Here is a 19,885-nt window from a genome sequence, read left to right as displayed (position 1 = left end):
AAGCTGCTCCAGCGAACCGGCACCAGAGGAGCACACAGAACGCCGTTTACCTTCCCGCTATAAAGCGGTCCCTATTTATCTACTTGCACTTAGGGGTGCTTTCGAACTGCTAGGTGGGCAGGCGCTGGGACCAAACGACGGGAGCGCATCCTGCCGCGGGGATTCGAACCACCGACCATGCGATCGGCAAGTCCTAGGCGCTGAGGTTTTACCCACAGCGCCACCCGCGTCCCCAACCTGCTGTGTAGGGGAGATCAAAACATCTCCACCTGCCTCCACCCACCACACTGAAAGAGCAGGTGAACACAAGTACCACCACAGGGTTCCCACAGTGGAAGCCCACATAAAGCCCCCAAGTGGTGCATTGTGGGGGACAAGCTGAGCTGGCCTAGAACCACTGGAAACTGAGTCAGTCCCACTATCATCGCTTGATCACACAGAGCACTATTCTGCCTCTCTCCTGGTTTGGTCTGTATGGCTGTGGATTTGGTGGTGGCCACTCTGACACTTCTCCCTGTAGGGTAAGGATGAGAACCTGCAATGTTTTGTACATAAAGGGAATATTTTAATATGTTTAAAAATAACAAAAACAAAACAACAACACCTGGAAACTACTATTGCACTTTTTCATAAAGCACTGAAGGTTGTGTTAGGTGTGGTGCTGTACAATAATGAACAAGCATATATTTCTGCTTGCAAAGTCTGCTGTGTGCAACAGCAAGGAAGTGTGACTTTTTGGGTGGTAAACTTTCGATTCTGAAAATCTCTTCTGAAAATGTCGAGCAGCTTGTCACTTTTGGAATTCTAACTCTGACTCCATCTGTTACAATCAATTGTGCCTTTTAATGAGAATCAATGAAGTTTGGGAACTCCACTGGCAAGTGTTTAGTTTTTCTTTTTCTTTAACGTTTTGAACTGTCTCCAGTAAGTGCAAGATCAGGGCACTTATGGAGAAGCAAAACAGGTGAGCAAAGTCAGATGGTAGGGAGGGCGGAGCGTTAAGTAGGGATTGTGGGCAGGAAATGAGAATGGCTGATTTGGAGGAAGATAGTCTGAATGGGGGAATATTCTCCCCATTACTCTTTCTGCTTATCTGTGCTTTGTGCCCTTTGATGAAAACTAAGGGCTTCATCATTTGTTGGCATTCACCTGTCTTGGGTAACAATGGAAGAGTGTGCCTTCGGGGGTGAAGTCAAACCATTGGAAATTTACAGCACCTGCTGTGGCTGTACAGACCAATAGGGAAGAGGCATGTTGCAACTGTAGCAGATGAAAGTATCCAGTTGTGCTGCTGCAGGTTCACCATGGCCTTTTTTCTCTGTGTGCCCCTCCTAGCACTCATCACTCCTGTGGTCACTGCTGTAGATGCATGACCTGACTGCCTGTCTCCAGGTGCTGCAGTTGTCTGCAAGGGATTCCCAACTGGTGGGGTTAATGTTGCCAGCCTTCATAGCACGTGTGCAGACATCTTGATTGTAACACAGAGTTGGTCTGCCAACAGGCCTGGTTCCTGAAGCCAGCTACCCATAGATCCTTGGGGATCCTGCCATCTTCCATTGTATGGGCATGACCACGTCAGCATGGACATCTCCCTTCTCCATTCCATCCCTCTCCCAGATCAGACTAGCTGCTCAAAGCATGAAACTTCTACCTGATCTTGCGGAAGGTGTGCATGGTCAACCTATTTCTAAGGTGCATGTGTATGTGATGGATTCAAGAGGACTCACAGTTGACTTTTGTTTACTCACATTGCAATTAAAGAAAGTGTGATTATATATAGGAAAGCAATATTAAACCAGAAGTTGAAAATACTGTGACTGGGCTCACAATCACCCAAACTATACCAAGGTAGGTTCTGTCAAGCCAGAAGGGTAGCTTGGTTGTCTGTCAAAATCCTAATAAATGGCAAAGAGAATCGCACTGCACCTGAGACACAAATTTGTTGTGAAACAGTTATCTGTGAACATCCTCTGTCACAAAGAGAATGTCGGCTTGTTTGCCAGCAGTCTTGATTTATAATGAATTTGGATATTGCAAACTTCCATACATAGGAACATGGTGCAAAGATGAAAATGGGACGTTGTGGTTACAGTATGCTACACCATAGTGTTAATATTTCTCCAGACTGGCCAGAGCCACCTAGGTAATATTTCATCAAGCATTATTTTCCCCTTCATTCAATTCTGATGTGCTTACCCTTTGCTTTGGAGCTATAAAAGTATGTGCAGAGGTGAGGAGGGTTTTCACTGAAATGTCACCTTCAGTAAAATATGCAGGCATGTTTGCATGTTAGCGTGTGGTGGGGAGAGAATAGGTTCGGTGCTGCTGAATGTAACATGTGAAAATGTCATATAATTAAATAAATTAGTGCCATTTCATTTAATAAAAGTCCTCAATATGTATGTATTTTTAAAAGCCTCTCTGAAAGAAGAAAGCAAAATGATGTGTGGTTGTGTTTCAACCTGTGCATGGACGGACACACATACACACGGATTTCTGATGGCCAGACACTTTGGGGAGTTTGCCTTTTCTGATGTATGTGTTTCATTAGCTTTTTCAATGCTTGGAGTTTTGTTTTTTTCCCCTTCTCCCCAGCAGTTTTGTAGAGCCTTTAGAAGTTGTGTTAGTTAATTTATCCTTCCTAGTATGCTAAGGGGAATCCTTAAGGTAATAAATAGAGGCATAAAGCTCTTCAGGCTATGAGGCACATGGTAGGAAGCATGAAAATGAAATGTGGAAAGACAAACCCTAAGGTAAAGATGCTGGTAGTTTACACCCAGCAAGGGGATTATTTTTTCTTCCTTATAAAGTCAGCACTTATGATCAAATCAGCGGACTGCTGATCTATGTGAGGCCTGGTTCCTTGAGAGCAACTTTGCTGCAAAATTAAGTAGGGAAGAGCCAATAAGAATCACTGTTGCTTACCCCTGCTTATTCTGTAGCAGGAGCTTAAAGGCTAATATGCAGGACAGGGCAGGCATTAGAGGATGGAGGAGACTATAACTACTGAAATGAATGGATGGTCCTACTACTACATCTGATCTCTGGAATTTTGTTTAATACTGTAATGCTCTTAATGCAAAAACCAAAACACCTTACATCCTTTAATTTTTTTACAGAATTTCCAGTGAAAACCTATTTTATGAAAAATGAGCTGAACAACGTAAATGGCTAAATGTTTGCTGAAATAACCTTGTACAGAACAAGTCAGAACATGGTAGAGGCAAAGCTTCATGGTCATCATGACCAAAAATGGGCCCCAGCTCTAAGCAGTCTTGGGGTGGTGTAAAGTATCTATCATTCTCTACTTTCTTGTGGCAAAGGACTGAATTGACAAGGACCATTTATCTGTTCTTTTACTCCCAACCCCCTTCAAAAGCCAAACCCTGGCTGTTTGGTTTAAGAAATCATTATTTTTGAGGGGGGGTATGGTGAAATGGGAGGGATGATTCCTAGAAAGATATCTTCTGAGGCACTTTTTGAATTGTGAGATCTGAAGCTACAACTTCCACTTTAGAGTAACTACAAAATGGTAGGACCGAATGCTAAACTGTAATCTTAACTATGGTTTGAAGGTGACTTGTTTCCACTAACAAAAGATAAGACTAGCTGGAGTTTGTCTAGGTTCAGATATTATGACAACTGATATGGAAGTGAATCTTCCAGATTTGTGCAGATGCAGCCAGCAGTGGCGTAGCGTGGGTTGTCAGCACCCGGGGCAAGGCAAGTAATTTGCGCCCCCAAACCCGTGGATTTGCGCCCCCTAACCCATGGATTTGCCCTAACCCCAGATGTTGCGCCCGGTGCGGCCCGCCCCCCCTGCACCCCCCACGCTACGCCACTGGCAGCCAGTGTTCTTAAGACTGGAATACCAGGTTAGTTGTCCATATGCCTTAGTAGCTGGGGAAACCCAGTCAGATGGGCAGGGTATGAATTATTATACACAAACATACAACATAGCTGCATACCAAACTTCTTGTGCTCCAAGCCCCAAAACCCATCCCTCATGGAAATAAAGACACAGTGGAGACAGAATTTCGTTTACATGTTAATGGGCAAATTTTGGCCACAGCTTTATTAAATACACAAGTGTGACTGGTATTGACTTAGGCATTGGTATCAAAACTATAACTGGCTCCTGCCCCACCCTGCAGGAAGCCTGGAAGGGTAAACAACCAGCAGGGGGAGCTCCCTCAGTGTATATTGACTGATGCTCACCCCGGGGGTTCCCGGGGGTCCTGGCATGGCCCTAGACCCTCTCCGGGCTTCGGACGAGATCCAGACCCCCAGATTCCTTTAACGGAATACCCTATTCATTGGAGGGGCAGGTGATGGCCGCACCTCTCCTCCTCACATTCCCCTAAACCAATGCCTAACCGCCAAACCTTACAAAGTTGTGACGATTGCTAAGAGGTAGGCAAAAACCAAGTGGCCACAGCCAATCTGCCACATTGGGAAAAATTCCTACCCAGCCCCCGTTCCAAAACAGGTGATCAACCGAAGTCCAAAGCAAGGCCAAACATGACCTAATTAATGGGTGGGTGCGAAGTGCGAAGCAAAAGGAGGTCCCTATGTCACGCTGCCAAATAAATACTCCCAACCTTGCCACACTGCCGATTGGCTAAAGGCCATTGGCATAACTGTGGCACCACCAGCTTGGAGTGGGGCAGGCCCCGCCCATAAGCCAGTTAGGAAAGAGTTCCAGGGCCGAGCACAACATGGACCCTCTGTTAGGAGGATCCAGCTTGCTAAAATAAAAACTTGGAAGAGATCTAAATGAAAGGCTGTTTGGATGTTTCCTTCACATTATTTTCCCTTACTCAAGATAATTTCTGCAACTTCATTTGCAGGCCACATGCTGGTGTTGATGTTTAAAGCTCTAGATGGCTTGGGCCATCTGCTTTGCCCTCACAGGTTAGACGGGTGGTTATTCAGCCCTAGCACCTCAGATCTGAAACTCCTTCCCTATAATTTTGGTGCTGCTGGAGCTTCTGTAACAACATTAGATTCCACTTAACTGTAAAATCTGTAGACATTTTGTTTTGTTTTACAGGTTCAGAAACAGTTGTTATCTTTCTTGGGTATTGTGGAAAAGAGTAGAATATAATTTTGTGAAGTATTTTGGAAAAAAAGAAAGATGAGGTGTGCTGGGTTTTGGTTTTAATCCTATTTGGTGCCACAAGTTTCACTTTAGCATGCTTTAATTGTTGTTGTTGTTATTTTATTTTATTTTAAATGCTTCTTAGCACAATACAACAATAAATATATTCATTATGTTGGCAAATTTTGAAATGTTGTAACCTATCCTATGCAGTTAGAATATACATTTATATAAACAAGTATATATGACATATGATAGACCTGCACAATTTGTGGTACACCAAATCAAAAGCAGCCAACAAGTCTTGCAATGTGGAATGCTGCATGCTGTAAATCCCCCGGTCTACTGTTTTAGGCAGGCATGAAAAGCTGGAAGTTTCTTCAGCCCCTGAAGTGCTGCCGTGCATGGCTGGTGGACTGAGTTTTATGGGGTAGGTCATACATTGTGCAGCCCTGACATATGATACCGATATAGTCAATTATGCAGCTAGGGAAAAATGGGGAATCTATATTTAGGTTGTAAATGTCCTGAAGTCCCCCAGGTCTGCTTATCTCTTTGGTCTCTCTCTCTCTTTCTGTCTTTCTCTCTCTCTTTCTCTCAAGTGCTCCCCACCCTCTCCCTGAGAGAATCAATGCCTGCTTCACCATCTCTGACTACCGGGAGGCAACATCCAATGTGGTACACAGCACTGCTTTCTCTGAAGACGTTTCTTCCTTCTCTGCTGAGAAGGGTGCGGGCATCCAAGAAGATGTCTTGGGATGCAGAGCCAAAGACTATACACAGAAACTCTCCACGTTTCCTCTCTTTGAATTGGTCTTCTTTGTTGTGAAGAACTTGAACATATTGAAAGAGATGGGACCCCACTTCTTGGTAGCCAGGCCTAAAGGCCCGTCCAAAATTTTTAGATGGAAAATGAAGACCAAAACAAACATTTCTTTGGCTGGCATCTGAAAGAGGCATAAAAAAATCCCAATCTTACCACCCAAGACACATTTCTCAAGAGCCTAATGGCTTTGCACATTTAGGTAACAAAATACTCCTTCCTTTAAAAGGTTATGGAGTAGTTGGCATCTGTTTGCTGATGATGTTCTATACTCTCTTTAGACAGGGATACCCCATCCCCAATAATATATAAACATTTGTGCTGATGAATGCACGTTTTCTGTCTTTAAATTATTGGGAAATGCATATATTTGTACTGCAATGCCAATTTTGAAAGTTTTAAAATAGTCTTCCATGAGTGCTTCACAATACAGATCACATCAGTTTTATTGGTGGTAAATAAAATAAAGGCAAATACCTTTCCTCACTTGATGGAAAAGATCTGATATTACTTGATCAATATTAATCACCTTGCTTTATATTCACTTTTTGGAGGCACATAAAAACAACAGTAGACATCCTCTATATATACGCCAGAATGTATTAGAATAGGGACACAATCCAGTTCTTTAATGTGGAGGTTTAATATTGCGAATGTACACCAGAGCACTGGTCCCCGTGCTAAAATAAATCATGGGAGAAAGAACGCTCTCCCCCCGCCCCGTCCCCAGGAGAGGACGTTTCCCAGCACTTGTTAGTCTGGTCCTGCAGAGCTGGGAGCAAAGAGTGAAAAAGTTGCCCAGACTGGCATGTTATGTCCATCCTTTATTCTGCTATCATAGGGCTGTGCATTACTTCAGCCCCCCCCTTCTGTTCTAAGTGCCAGTTCATGGGATCCAGGATGGGGTTTTGAATACCTTCCAGCAGGAAATACACTCCCTGTCACCACAGGCTTTCTGTGGCCAGACCCTCCTGCCTGACAACATGCATGTGTTCAGTGGCACAACTATTCTGGGGTGGCAGTAGGTTTTGCACATGATTAGGCCCTCACACAGAATTGGGCAGAAACACTTTTCCTCCTTCTGCAGCTTGTCCCCTGTGCATGCACTCAGGGAGCCGGATATTGCTCCAAGCCCTTAGGTAGCCTTAGGTTAGTTTGTTCTGTAAGAGACCAAAAGCATTTCACTGTTTGGTTCAAATTGTTCAGCACAAAAATAGATTCCAAATATCTACTTGCAATAAAGAGCAAAGCAGTGGGTTATCAACAGGCACTTGTCAAGTGATCAAATTCATTTAAAAATATTTCTGTTTGAATTGTAATAACTAGTCCATGCACCTGGGAAAAAGAAAATAATTCATAGTCAGCCAAATGACAGCTTAATCTTGCAACCACTTTTCACTTGGGAAGCCACCCAAGAATCAATGGTAAAACTTTGCCTGGAGTTGTTGCTGGCTTGGACTGAAAATTGGTATATACCTGTGGCTTCATTAGATCTTGTGAGAAATATTTGTAATAAAGTGGCACAGAGTATGACTATACTTTATGTAGTGCATTTTTCTGAGGGGGGGGGGAATAATCACATAGTATTTATCAGCATTTCTAGAAAGCTGTCAACCATTAAGTGGTGCTTGTAACCCCCTTTTTAAAAATGTAAATCCACTGTGGTGTAATATATCAAAGAAATAAAAGCTAGAAAGTTGTCTGAGGCTGATTCTCATTCATGGAATAAATCCACATTTTTATACCACGAAATAAAGAAATTGGTGCATTTTTCTCTTCTCCATTGTGCAATGAGCATTCATCAGAACCGACGTAGTCATGTCAAAGATTTATTGGAGTCTCTCAGGCATGTTTAGGTAGTTCTTCCTTGCACTCAGGAACAGCGACCCCTCTATCTGCCCACCTAGCAGTTTAGCAACATATGAAAACCTGTAACTCTGATTTGTGCATCTATTAGCCTGTGGTTATTATTGAGACAATGTATGTGAAGTAGTTAAAAACGCACAAAAAGCACTTTTATAAAGGAATCCTTCCCTAACTATAATTGGTGCTGCTGAATTGTATAGACAGGTTCCCCAGCCCTTTTTTTTTAAGCTGGCCAGTGAAATAGACTGGCCAGTAGGCTCAGGGCAGACGATACAACAGGCAGTTAATTTATAGATTTCACAATACATGGTTTAGATGGCTTTAAAGATAGGGATGGGATGAGAATTAGAGCAAGGGTGGCCCACTAGGCTAGCACTCTTTTACTTGAATTGTGAGCAGAACTGGGTGGGGGATGGGGAGTGCAGAGCCTTGAGGGCATATCTTGAGCAGGTCTCTGCTTGGATTCTGCTTGCCTTTTAAAAATGTCAACACTTTCCCAAAGGAAGCAGGAAGAAGTAGCAGCCACCCGGTAGAATGATCCAATGAAGGCAGAAGGTTTGCATGGGCTGCTTGCCTTGCAGACAGTAATTCACAGAGCTGGATTGCAAACCCCATGATTCCTTGGCAGAAGATATACCATTTCTGACCAGAAAGATGGTCTGCTGGGGTAGACCTCTCTACCAGTCCATCCTTCATTCCCTCCTTCCATGGCTTTCTGTTTCTTTTTGCTCTGGAGAGCAGGATGGGTAGCAGCTGAAGGATGGCCGATGCTTTTTGCATCAAGTTGAACACTCAGAGAGCATTCTAAGGACTTTCTCATGACCTTATCGTGCTCTTCAGGATGAGCCTAAGGTGGCCCATTTCTATTTAAAAATATTGGACAGACTCAAGGAGGATAGTTCTCTCGACTGCTATTAGGGATGACAATGAAATGGTATGTCCAAGTACTAGCTGGTGGGAACAACAGACAACTTGTGGTGGCTGCTGCATTAGCCTTACTTGTAAGATTCCCAGGAGCACATGACAAGTCACTGTGCTGGCAGCAGAACAAGATGCAACTTTCATCCAGTCCAGTTTTGAGCATCCTAAATGGCTGCAACCCAACATCACATAGGAAAACTCTTAATGTCTTTAGTCAGTCTTTGGATTACATAACCACTTTAAACTAAAAATGTTTGTGAAGTTCCTTCCTAAATACATTACCCAGTTTATTCTCCATGGACCACACACCACAACCCTTAAGTCAGGCTGACTTATGGTGGTTTGCTGAAAGCCAGCAACTAAACCAAGATCTCCTGGCTTCAGATCCAACTTTCTATTTGGTTCTCATTCACAGAACACCTCTCATACATACTAGGTTATGCCAGCTTTGGTAATAAAAATTACTAATGTTTCCAATTGTTACTAAGTGTATTTTTCCTGCTAAGTTTAGAGAAGCTCAGGAATGGACTCATTTCACAATAAAATAAACAACAAGAAACATAACACAAAGTTATGTTAGCATTGAGTAGCCTTATACTGAATTATTTGGTACCCCAGTATGGCTTCTGGAGTGGTTCTGTATGCTCATGTAAGAACACTTTCTTCATATGGGTCACACAACCCATTGAAATAAAATACCACAAATTACAACTGTATGAGGAATCTAGCTCTGAACAAACAGAGTTGATGCAAATGTTACCTTAAAAACCAGGGATATGCAAACATGACTATGAGTACACATTCCTAGAGAGAACATTTACTTGTCCTATCTACACTCTCTTGGTTTTCCTCAGTGCATGAGGATAAAAATAAGATTTGCTTGAAATTTTACTTCAGTCTGATGAACAGTTTAGGACTGACTGTGTGAGGCCTGTCTGGAATAATCTGAAAATTGCATCACAACATTTACCTTGCAGTCTTTCAGATTTTCATTTTTAAGAGCAACCCATAGATTTATATTGTGTCTAGGCAAATTTTAAATGAACCTCTAATTCTGGCCTCATGTTCTGTGTACATACTGAAATGGTGGTTATCTGGATTGTGGCTTATTTTATAACTAAATATAGATATTTAATTGTGGTGTGTGTGTTTTTGAGAGGCAGGGTAAAAAAATCTGATGTCACAAAAGAACCTTTTGGAAACATGATCTGCAAAGTGCTTAGTCATGAATCTTATCTGAAGCAAAAAAAGAGCACATTTAATTATGCAATTTTGTAGCTGTGAAATAAACTCTCCTATTTGAGGGAAAGTGGCTATATTATAATTGCTATAAATGGATAACACAATTTCCTCTGTTGTTTCTTTGGGATGGAATGTTGTTTGTCAAATATGCCAGGGAGCCGTGGGTTATTTTCCAATTAAAATTGCTCTTCGGTCTGGCTGTGATAGCATATGGTTGTTTAAAAAAGAAAAAGAAAAAGAGTCAATTTAAATCCATTTAAAATTATTAATTCTAAATAAAATTGGTGTATATATGTGCCAATGTGAATCTACTTGAAATGTACCCACTCAAGTACTCCAAATGCATGGTATGCATTTGTTTGCTAATATATAAGATAATAATCATGCAAATATAACCTTCAAAGGAAGCTTATGAATCACTCTTTAAAGCATTAGCAAGAATTGCATTTAGGACCCACCACCAAAAGCCAACAATATTACAGCCTTTGCCAGTCTTCTGATGATCTCAAATGGATGCATGTAATATGTAGCTTCAGGGGAAATGGTCCAGACCAACACAGACAATCAGAAATTAATTGTACTCTGCTGCTTGAATTGAAGAGCTGGATTTAGCATTCTGGTTCATTCTTGTAGCTTACAGTGGCTCATCCTTCCACAATCTGCCTGAGATGGGACAGGGCAAGATCTCTGAGCCAGGTGGATTCATATCAAGACTGCCTCTGAACGCCGGGTTCTGCTTCTGCCTCCCTCTCAAGCACCTGCAAATCATCCGTTCCCAGTGTGGTCCCCATTTCAGCTCACTTGACTTTGCCCCCACTAATGGCTGTACAGAGGCCTTCTGTAGTAATGATTAATTCCTAGTGGTGATCGCCCTTGTGTGCTTCTGCAAAGCTCTTGAGGCAGGCAGGCAGTTCTCCAGCAGATATTTCCTGTTTCAGAACAGCAAGGGGAAGGAAGAAATGGTGAACTGGTGTCTACCCCATTGCAGCCAACATACATTATATGGGGGAAAGGGATAGGAGAGTATATGTGTTTGAGGGTGTGCATTTGAGACTGTGTGGGACACAGCAGAAGTGTGTGCAAGGGCTAAAAGGTTGTCAACATGTTTGTGAAGTGGAGGGAGCTTTTCCCCTACTGCAAATGGCAGATGTGGATTCTGACTGGGCTTATGGTGCAGACAACAGGTTTAAATCTTCCTCCTACTCCATGGTCCCAATATGCTCACCCCACACAGCTATTTCTGAAAGAAAAAAAATCAACTGTACAAAGTATCTGCCGTTTTTTTGTCAAGTGGCTTCAAGGAGAGAAAGACAATGAGAAATTCAGTGCTGCAGTTCAGGTGTAAAGTGTACCCTCTCTTGAGATACTAAAGAAGGTGATGCCTCTGAGTCAATGGGGTTGAGGTACATGGGAAGACTCTTATGTAGGGATAACCAGCACTGGAGGGTGTTTCACATTGAGAGTATGAAAATGTGAAAAAATAAAAGGAATAAGAGTGGTAGACAAGAGGGTGAAGAAGGGGGAGAAGGAAAAAAGAAAAAGAAATGTCCATTAAGAAGGCTGAGGTGATTCTCTGGTGAACTTTGAAAACAACAGAAGCAACATTACCCTTCCTCCTCAAATGAATAGTGAGTTGTTTAATAAGACAGATAACAATTATAGGTTTTAGTTCCAGCACCATTGGTATAATATTTTTCACAAGAACACTTAAGTGTGTGTATGTACTATATCAGGTCTAGGAGACCCCATTATGTTAGCTATTCCATGAATAATGCATAGCAAGATGAACTCCTTGCCCAGCAGGTCTTCCAAGAAGTAGAAGTGGGGGGGACGGGGGACATAAAGCGAATGAAACACAGAGGAAGCTGGAGTGGGCTGTCCAAAATAGTTTACTTTACACTCTAGTTTCAGATTATTATTTTTTAAAGACCTTGTAAGAGTATTTTGGCTGCTCAAGGGTGGTACAGTGGTGAGAAGTTACTTAAGGGGCTGAAGTCTCACTGCAGTTGTGACCTTCCTACATAGCCCTAGGCAAGCCATAGGCTCTCGGCCTCTGCTTCTGACCTGCAGTACAGGAGATAGTAATAATACTGACCTACCTTGCAAGATTCTTCTGAGGATCCTTGAAAATGTATGGGATGGGATGGGCTTTAAAAGTACTATGCACAGGCTAAGTATTGTTTATTAATAAAGCCAATTGTCTCCAATGCCCACCATTTCACTTTCTCGCCTCTTGTAATCAAGTTCGTTCTCCTTTTAGGTGAGCAATTGGCCACCCATATTTCAAAATTAGTTCCGTTAACAATACTTATGTGTCGTCTTATGTTTATAATTAGAACAATTCCTTTTCATTAGACTCCTTTAAAAAAATAAATCAGGAATTCTGAAATTGACTTTGTGTGAATTTATAGGATCATTACTCACTGTACAAGCAGATAGCAAATCACAATTTTTCATCTTCTGGACTAAAGGTTACAAAAAGCACAGAAGGGCTACACTCCACAGCCTGATAATTTTCAAGTTCAACTGTTTTAAGAATATCTGAATAGTAAGCTGCAGTGAATGGGAAGTGTGTTTAGCTTGACTTTTCACTACTTTTCTCTGATTGTGAACATTACATTGTTGAGAAAGAACATGCTCCCCCTGGAAAGTGTCCTGTGGTGGTCCTGCTGAGGTGTGGATAGGAAAATGCTGCAGTTTGTGTACCCTGCCCAAAAGCATTTGCACCAACCCATTTTTACACAATCATTTGCCAAATGTGTACACCAGGCATCAGCAACCTTTTTCAGCAGGGGGCCAGTCCACTGTCCCTCAGACATTGTGGGGTGTGTGTGGGGGCTATATTTTTTTGGGGGGAGGGGGGGAGAACTAATTCCTATGCCCCACAAATAACCCAGGGATGTGTTTTAAATAAAAGCACACATTCTACTCATGTAAAAACACAAAAAATAACCCAGAGATGCATTTTAAATAGAAGGACACATTTTACTCGTGTAAAAACATGCTGATTCCCGGACCGACTGCGAGCCGGATTGAGAAGGAGATTGGGCTGAATCCAGTCCCTGGGCCTTAGTTTGCCTAGACTGCACCACTTCAGGCTATGGGTGGAGAGATGGTTCACATTTGAATAAGTCCCCCATGAAAAACAACACAAAATTCTCTGAATGTGGAAAGTTATCATGCCATAGAAAGTTATCAAGCTGAACTGTTAATTTTTACAGGATGCAGGGGACATTTATTTCATTTGCATGGAGGGGCATTCAAGTATGCACAGTTTATCACCAGCAGTGTTTAGTGAGGCAGTCCTGGAAAAGGTTTATCAATAATCAGCGCTATTTTTCTAGAAAAGGAGGCGCTGGAACTCACCATGAACACCTCCCTTGTTCTCTTATAATGGCAATGGCACCTACCGGAGAGGTGCCGGAACTGAGTTCTGGCTGAAAAAAGCCTTGTCAATAACAAATTACTTTGTTGACTGTATAAATGGACCCCTTTGCAGAATTGGGCTGCCGCAAATAATATACATAAGTCTACTGAAGTTATCAGAGCTTGATGTGTACAAGTGTTTGAGGACTGGTCACTGTCATTGCTGATTACAGTAATTTCTGAAAATGCCCATTTTTAGTTAAAATTTAGTAATTATTTAAGCTACATGGTTTATGTTAACCAACGGAGTTCATTCCATTTCCCTCTCTCTCATAAGAGAAGTGCTGTGCCATATTATTGCACATGTAAACTAGAAGTAACAGATAACAGGCAAAAAGTTCATGATCCCCTATGCAATAGAAAATAAGAGTTATTTATTTATTTATTTATTTATTTATTTATTTATTTATTTCGAACTCAAAATCTCCTACAGGTAAGATTTTGTTTTTATACCTCCTTACCTTACTGCTGTATACATACAGAGAGCTGGTCCACATGTATGGCTAAGAATGTACATACAAGTGCATTGGTTTCCAGGAAGGAGACCACAGCCTCTGCACTCTCCCCATGATTTGGCTTAGCATGTCATCTGAGCCCACCCTCATGATTTGTCTCCTCCAGAGAAACAACATACTGTAAACCCAAAAACAAATCTAGGTTAAAATTCATGGTTTGTCTGGAGTGAAACAAACCATGAATCCCATTTTGGTAGAGAAGAGAAGTAGCCACACAATCTCCTTTCCTTCATATTTGTGCAATTGCACTACGGCACTGTTATGTGCAAAGCAGCTCACTGCATAGTGTCTCTATGAATGTTGAAAGTTTAAATACTATAGAATCATTGGAGGCGGGGATTTTTTTTATTTTGAAAAAAAACAACCTTTAAAATATAAATCTCCGGCTATGACCCTGGAAGCATATGAGCATTAAATGTATAGCAGTCCTGAAAATGGCAATTACGATTCAAAACAGCTGTAAAAAAAACAAAAAACAGAGAACCTAAAAGAGGTGATAACCAAGGGCAAGGGGCATTTAATGCTGACCTTTCTGTGGTTGCCAGTGTCTCTCTATTTAGATAATTCAAAATTACTCTATCTCATTTGTTAGTGGCACTCAGGGATACACTGAATATCCACAAATTTTCTTTATTTATATATTTTCTATTATGCAAAGCTGAAAGGATAATTACAGGTGGACAGAGGGGTTACTGAGTGGAAATAATACTTAACCTGTAAAATTTTAACAGTTTTTCAAGATGTTGTAAAATAAAGTAAGTGAACAGAAATGTAAATAATGTGCAGTATTTTAAATAGCAAACATGGTTAGCATTAAGTTAGACTTGAAGGAAACAATCAGAAGCCATGCAAAATTAAGCCACAGTGGACCAATGTGTGAAATAACAAGTCAGAAAGCCCTTCTCAGTGAAAATTTGATAGCTGCTTTAGCAGACATGTGTCTCATGCATATGATGCCCTATGTCATTTGTGCAATGCATTTGTGGAAATATTAGGAAAGGCATACATTTCCCCCATATGTGCTATTCATCAACTGACCTCCCCAAAAATAAAGGAGACTTAAAAATAACCTACCCAGGACTTGATCACATTAATAGTAATAGTAATAGTAATAGTAATAATAATAATAATAATAATAATAATACTTTTTTCTCTATTCACATGATTTTATATTTTCAGCATGGTAACAGTTCATCTTGTATCTTCATCTACAAGATACAGCTAGGTTTAAAGAAACATTGAAATATTCCCCCTCCTACTGTTGCTTGAAAATGATGTGTTTTTCTTCTAGAGGTAATGAGGAAACTAACCAAGGACATGTAATCTGCTAAATAAAAAAGGAGGGGGGGGGGAGAATCCCTAAAGCAGTAGGAATGTGCTCATGATTTGTTGGAAACCTTGTCCTCCTCTCCATCAGTACAACAAACCCCACAGGTTTTCTGGCAGAGATTCTTGCTGGAATTTTTTGAAAATTTTGGAACTTCTCTGAGCCTCACTGTGGAGACTGCAGCTGCATGTCTTCACTAAACAGCATCCTGATATTGGCAACCATTCTCCAGGGACAGTACAGGGAGGACGAGCAGATACTCGATGAGAACACAGAGGAGGGAGGCGACGTTGCAGTGTGTTGTCTGTCTGACTCCGGCTTTGGAAAATTAAAGCACAAAAGTGAAATAAATTATGGATGGTGCCCATGAATTTTTAAACGTACAAACACATCCTGAAATATAGTAGCAGCAGGGTGATAAACCTACTACTCCCTTTGCTGGCTTTCTCAATAGTGGCCACTTTTCACGCAACAGCACTCAAGCACAGCCTCTTGCGGCAGCTACGATTCCCAGTTTGAGAGCGTGCTGCCCTTGTTTTGTTAGCCTCAGCATCTAGAAAGTGTCGGCTCACCCACAGCAGTGCTTTAGAATATATCGCCACCCAATGTGGGCACCTCTTGCCTTTTGTATTTACTGGTGTCTTATGCTTCAGTGTTTCTGATGCCCTTGAGGAAGCTCCAACCATTATTTATATACAAGGAGAGCACCAACTATTTATTAAGACAGCGTCTGAGGAGCCTGTTCGTTGGGAGGGAGGTGGAAAGGAGTATTCCACCTAATATAGAACAGACTTTAAATTACGGATGTAAATTACTCTGTGACATGTTCAGTATCACCCTTTGGAGCTTTAAAATTGAGAGCTTCAGGCCTTCTGTTCACACAGATACTGGGCCTGAGTGGCAAGGCCCCTGGATAGGGACCCGAATTAACTGCTTAACATCCAGCCCCCTCCCCACTGGCATGTTGAACAAACAAATTGACATTTATGCCTAGCCTGATAAGTGCATAAAGTAAATAAGCCATTCCTAACATGGGAGGGAAGGAAGACCACAGAACACTTACTACAGTGGTACCTCGGGTTAAAGAACTTAATTCGTTCTGGAGGTCCGTTCTTAACCTGAAACTGTTCTTAACCTGAAGCACCACTTTAGCTAATGGGGCCTTCTGCTGCGCTGCCGCCACACGATTTCTGTTCTCATCCTGAAGCAAAGTTCTTAACCCAAGGTACTATTTCTGGGTTAGAGGAGTCTGTAACCTGAAGTGTCTGTAACCCGAAGTACCACTGTACTTGTAAACAAGTGAGGCGGAATCCCTTTGTGCCAAACAGTTCCCAGATATGGGAATCACCACTCTTTGGCTCACTGGCTTTTTATGGTGCTATCATGGTTCTACAACCATGGAAGAGCAGTGCAATCTCCACAAGAATAGGCACCCACAGTGCTCCCCAGACATGTGTGCTTTGGCATGGGCTCCGTCATATCAGGAAGGTGAATTTACCATCACTTCACAACACCTCTTTCCCTGTCTTTTATTCCAGCACACAGCACCTCCTGTCCACTTGGTGCTTTTGTTCATGCGGATAGGGAGAAAAAACACTCCACTGCCCATATTGGCTTGCACTTTTCTGCAAGGGAAAACCCATGCCAGCTGAGAGGCACCAACTTGTGAGTGAGATTTGGAGGGTGCAATGTCACACCTGTGACATCGCGCATGTGACACCACATGCGGGATGTCGGGAGGAGCCAGGAGGTGGAGCCAAACATGGCGGTAGTGCAGCTTCCATGGCCGCAGCTCTTCTCTCTGGTGCGCAGCCTCCACGTCCTCTTCCTCCTCCTGCTGCCGCCACCACCAGCCAGGAGCTACTTCCCTCTACTTCCCCTCTGTGGTAGGAGGAGGAAGAGATGGAGATGGCCACTGAAGCCATGCCACACTTGTGCTTGGCCTCTTCTGCCCCATGCTTTTTTTGACATGAGGGGGTGGCCCCAAAAATAAAATTAGCTGGGAGGGGGGCTCAAAAGTGCTGGACCCCCAGGAACTGGCACCCCTGCCCCAGCCCCATTTGAAGAGCAGTGGTGTACTTTGAGGTCAGAATTCATTAAGCCTTTCTTCAGAGTGGAGATACTGGATGTGGAGCTTCCACTCTCACCTTCTTTCCTCTGACTGGTTTGTTCAGCTGGTAAATGTAAGCATCTTTAAAAACACATTTGTTTCTATCATAAAAGTTTAATTTTAATATCCACAGTAGAAAAATACAGGGCTGTTCCGAGAAATTTAGGCACCTGAGGCGAACCACAAAATGGTGCCTCCCCACATCCCGGCCAGGAGAGAAGGCGTGAGTCAGGAACGAGAGGGAAATAAAGATCTACATTGGGATATGCTGCCCCTATGAATCCTGCCACCAGAGGCAGTTGCCTTACCTGGCCTAATGGATGGGCCAGCCTTGTTGCCCCAAGATAACTGGTGAGCTTGGTGTTTTAGTAGAATAAGAGCTGTTTATTTATTTTATTTGCTATATTTTAATACCGCCCTTCAACCTGACAGCTCCCTGAGCAGATCACTGTAAAGCAGAAACAACAACAATAAAATCCATACGATAAAATCAATGCAAGTGAATAAAACATAGCAGAGCAAATCAATCATTATATAGCCAGCATTAAAACAGTTGCTAAAATAAGTTAAACCACTTTAAAAGCCTGGGAGAACAAGCAATGGAACAAAAACCAAAGTATTCTCCTGGTGCTAAAAAGTTAAGAGCAGGCACCCGGTGAAACTCCCTAGGGAGGTAGATCTCTAAGTGGGGCTTCCCTACCAAAAAGGCTCGTCCAGTTCACCTCAGATGCCGGGGCACTCAATGCACAGGCAGGTTGATACGGGCAGAAGTGCTTGCTAATGCACGCAGCTCACATGCCACGCGGGTTGTTGTTTTTTAATGTTCCAAGTAGAACTGTAAAATTAAAAGCTCAGGGGAAAGAACCTGCTCCTGAGGAAATTGTGCTACACTTTTGCCATTTCCACAAAAAAGGGGGAATTTATTAAGGCAGAGTTTAATCCCCACACCACTTTACTTGGACCATTTGTTCCTCGCAAATGCAAGCGTGTGTGTGGAGGGTGATACCAAAAACTCTCCAAGGGGTTACTTACATTCACTGAGGTGGCCAAGTGTTTCTTTTTCTTTCTTTCTTTTAACCTATAAAAAGATCAGCTCCTGTTCCAAGTCTTTGCCTTCATGGCCCATCCGCCACGCCGAGTGCAGCCATGCTGCTGCTTGGAGTAGTGACTTAGTTTTGTTTTAATAAAGGAAGCGGAGGAGAAACACTCTCAGCTAACTCATCAAATATAAGTAAGCACCTGCAGAACAAAGTCAAATGATTCCCTCAATGAAAATTCGACAATGTTCAGAGGATGCTTCTCTCTCACACACTCAAACACACACACACACACACACACACACACACACACAAAACAGCTGCCTAAATGTGCCAAAATTAACTGAGTGAAACACTTCGGCTTAGCATCAGATTTTCTGAGCTCTGGACAGTAGGTACCTCATCTGAGCAAAGTAGGTCCCTTATCAGGAAGTACCCCAAGCTTAATTTTTTTTAGGTCCAGTTCTCTGTGCAGGTCAGACTGCAGGTGGGGAGCTGCAACGTGGTTTAAATGCCTCTCCATGCAAAAACAAGCACCGAACCCAGAAAGCTTGCTATGTAGCCAAGCCTTCCCTGTGACATCCAGTTTTTATTTGTGGAAGTAGAATTCCTTTTAATGGACGAGCATTCAACCGTGTGAGTCACCCACCTGCATCCTGAATTCTGCATTTTGACAGTGAACTGTACTACGTCTATTCTAGCATTTTATTTTCTTTAAAATAATAATAGTAGTACCTTCTATGGGTGTGACCAGTAGGCGTATCAGGTGATTTCTCGCATTTCTGCTGGGGCTTCTCTTGTCAAATTAATTTAAATCTATAATCTGCAGATATGACAAGCATATCAAGTGGCATGTTAAATCGTAATTATGTCACAGCTGTTGTCGCTTGAAGCAGCTACTGTTATGTTGGGAAATGAAATAAGAGGAACAATAAAGAAACAGAATTGCATTTTGATCTTTCTGCATTGCATGCATCACAGAGCTGTTTTCCTTTTCCTCCTGTTAAGACAAAGCTGTGTAGAATGTTTTCTCACAATGGCAGAAATACTGCATGCTAAGGGGGAGAAAATATAGGAATTGCATCAGTCCAGTTATGCTCATGGCAATAACAGAATTGTAGAGTTGGAAAGACCCTGAGGGTCATCTAGTCCAGCCCCCTGCAATGCAGGAATCTCAGCTAAAGTATCCATGACAGATGGCCATCCAACCTTTGCTTTAAAATCTCCAATAAAGGAGATTCCACCACCTACAGAAGGAGTCCATTCCACTGTCAAACAGCTCTTACCACCATAAAGTTCTTCCTGATGCTTAATTTAATCGAGTTGTACTTCCAAGAAAGTGTTGACCCAGTCATAAAACAGGGTCTGTACAGGCTGTAACAACTCCATCTGTGCAGATGTATAACCAGGTTAAAATATCTTTGTATGTATCTTTGAGCTCAGTTTTCTTCCTGACATACTCAAGAACTAGTATGTTCCTAGACATTTTAGCATTGCAGTAGCGGCGGAACATTCAG

At 42.3% G+C, this 19,885-nt stretch overlaps 1 protein-coding gene across 9 annotated transcripts in view; it reads left to right on the top strand.

The window, feature by feature from the left end:
* The window catches only part of PCDH9 (protocadherin 9), a 752,451-nt gene that overhangs the window by 211,708 nt on the left and 520,858 nt on the right, over nt 1-19,885 (top strand). Inside the window, exon 3 of one of the 9 annotated variants that reach the window (XM_083610423.1) lies at nt 5,704-7,624. The exons of the other annotated variants lie outside the window; for them this stretch is intronic. Coding sequence (XP_083466549.1) covers nt 5,704-5,724 — 21 coding nt within the window. The 3' untranslated portion in view covers nt 5,725-7,624. Of the gene's footprint in view, nt 1-5,703; nt 7,625-19,885 lie in introns of those variants that run through there. 9 annotated transcript variants of the gene reach the window in all.

This window comes from Podarcis filfolensis (assembly GCF_964270895.1).
Source record: "Podarcis filfolensis genome assembly, chromosome: 4".
NCBI classification, from domain to species: domain Eukaryota; kingdom Metazoa; phylum Chordata; class Lepidosauria; order Squamata; family Lacertidae; genus Podarcis; species Podarcis filfolensis.
This window is presented reverse-complemented; position numbering and strand designations above follow the sequence as displayed.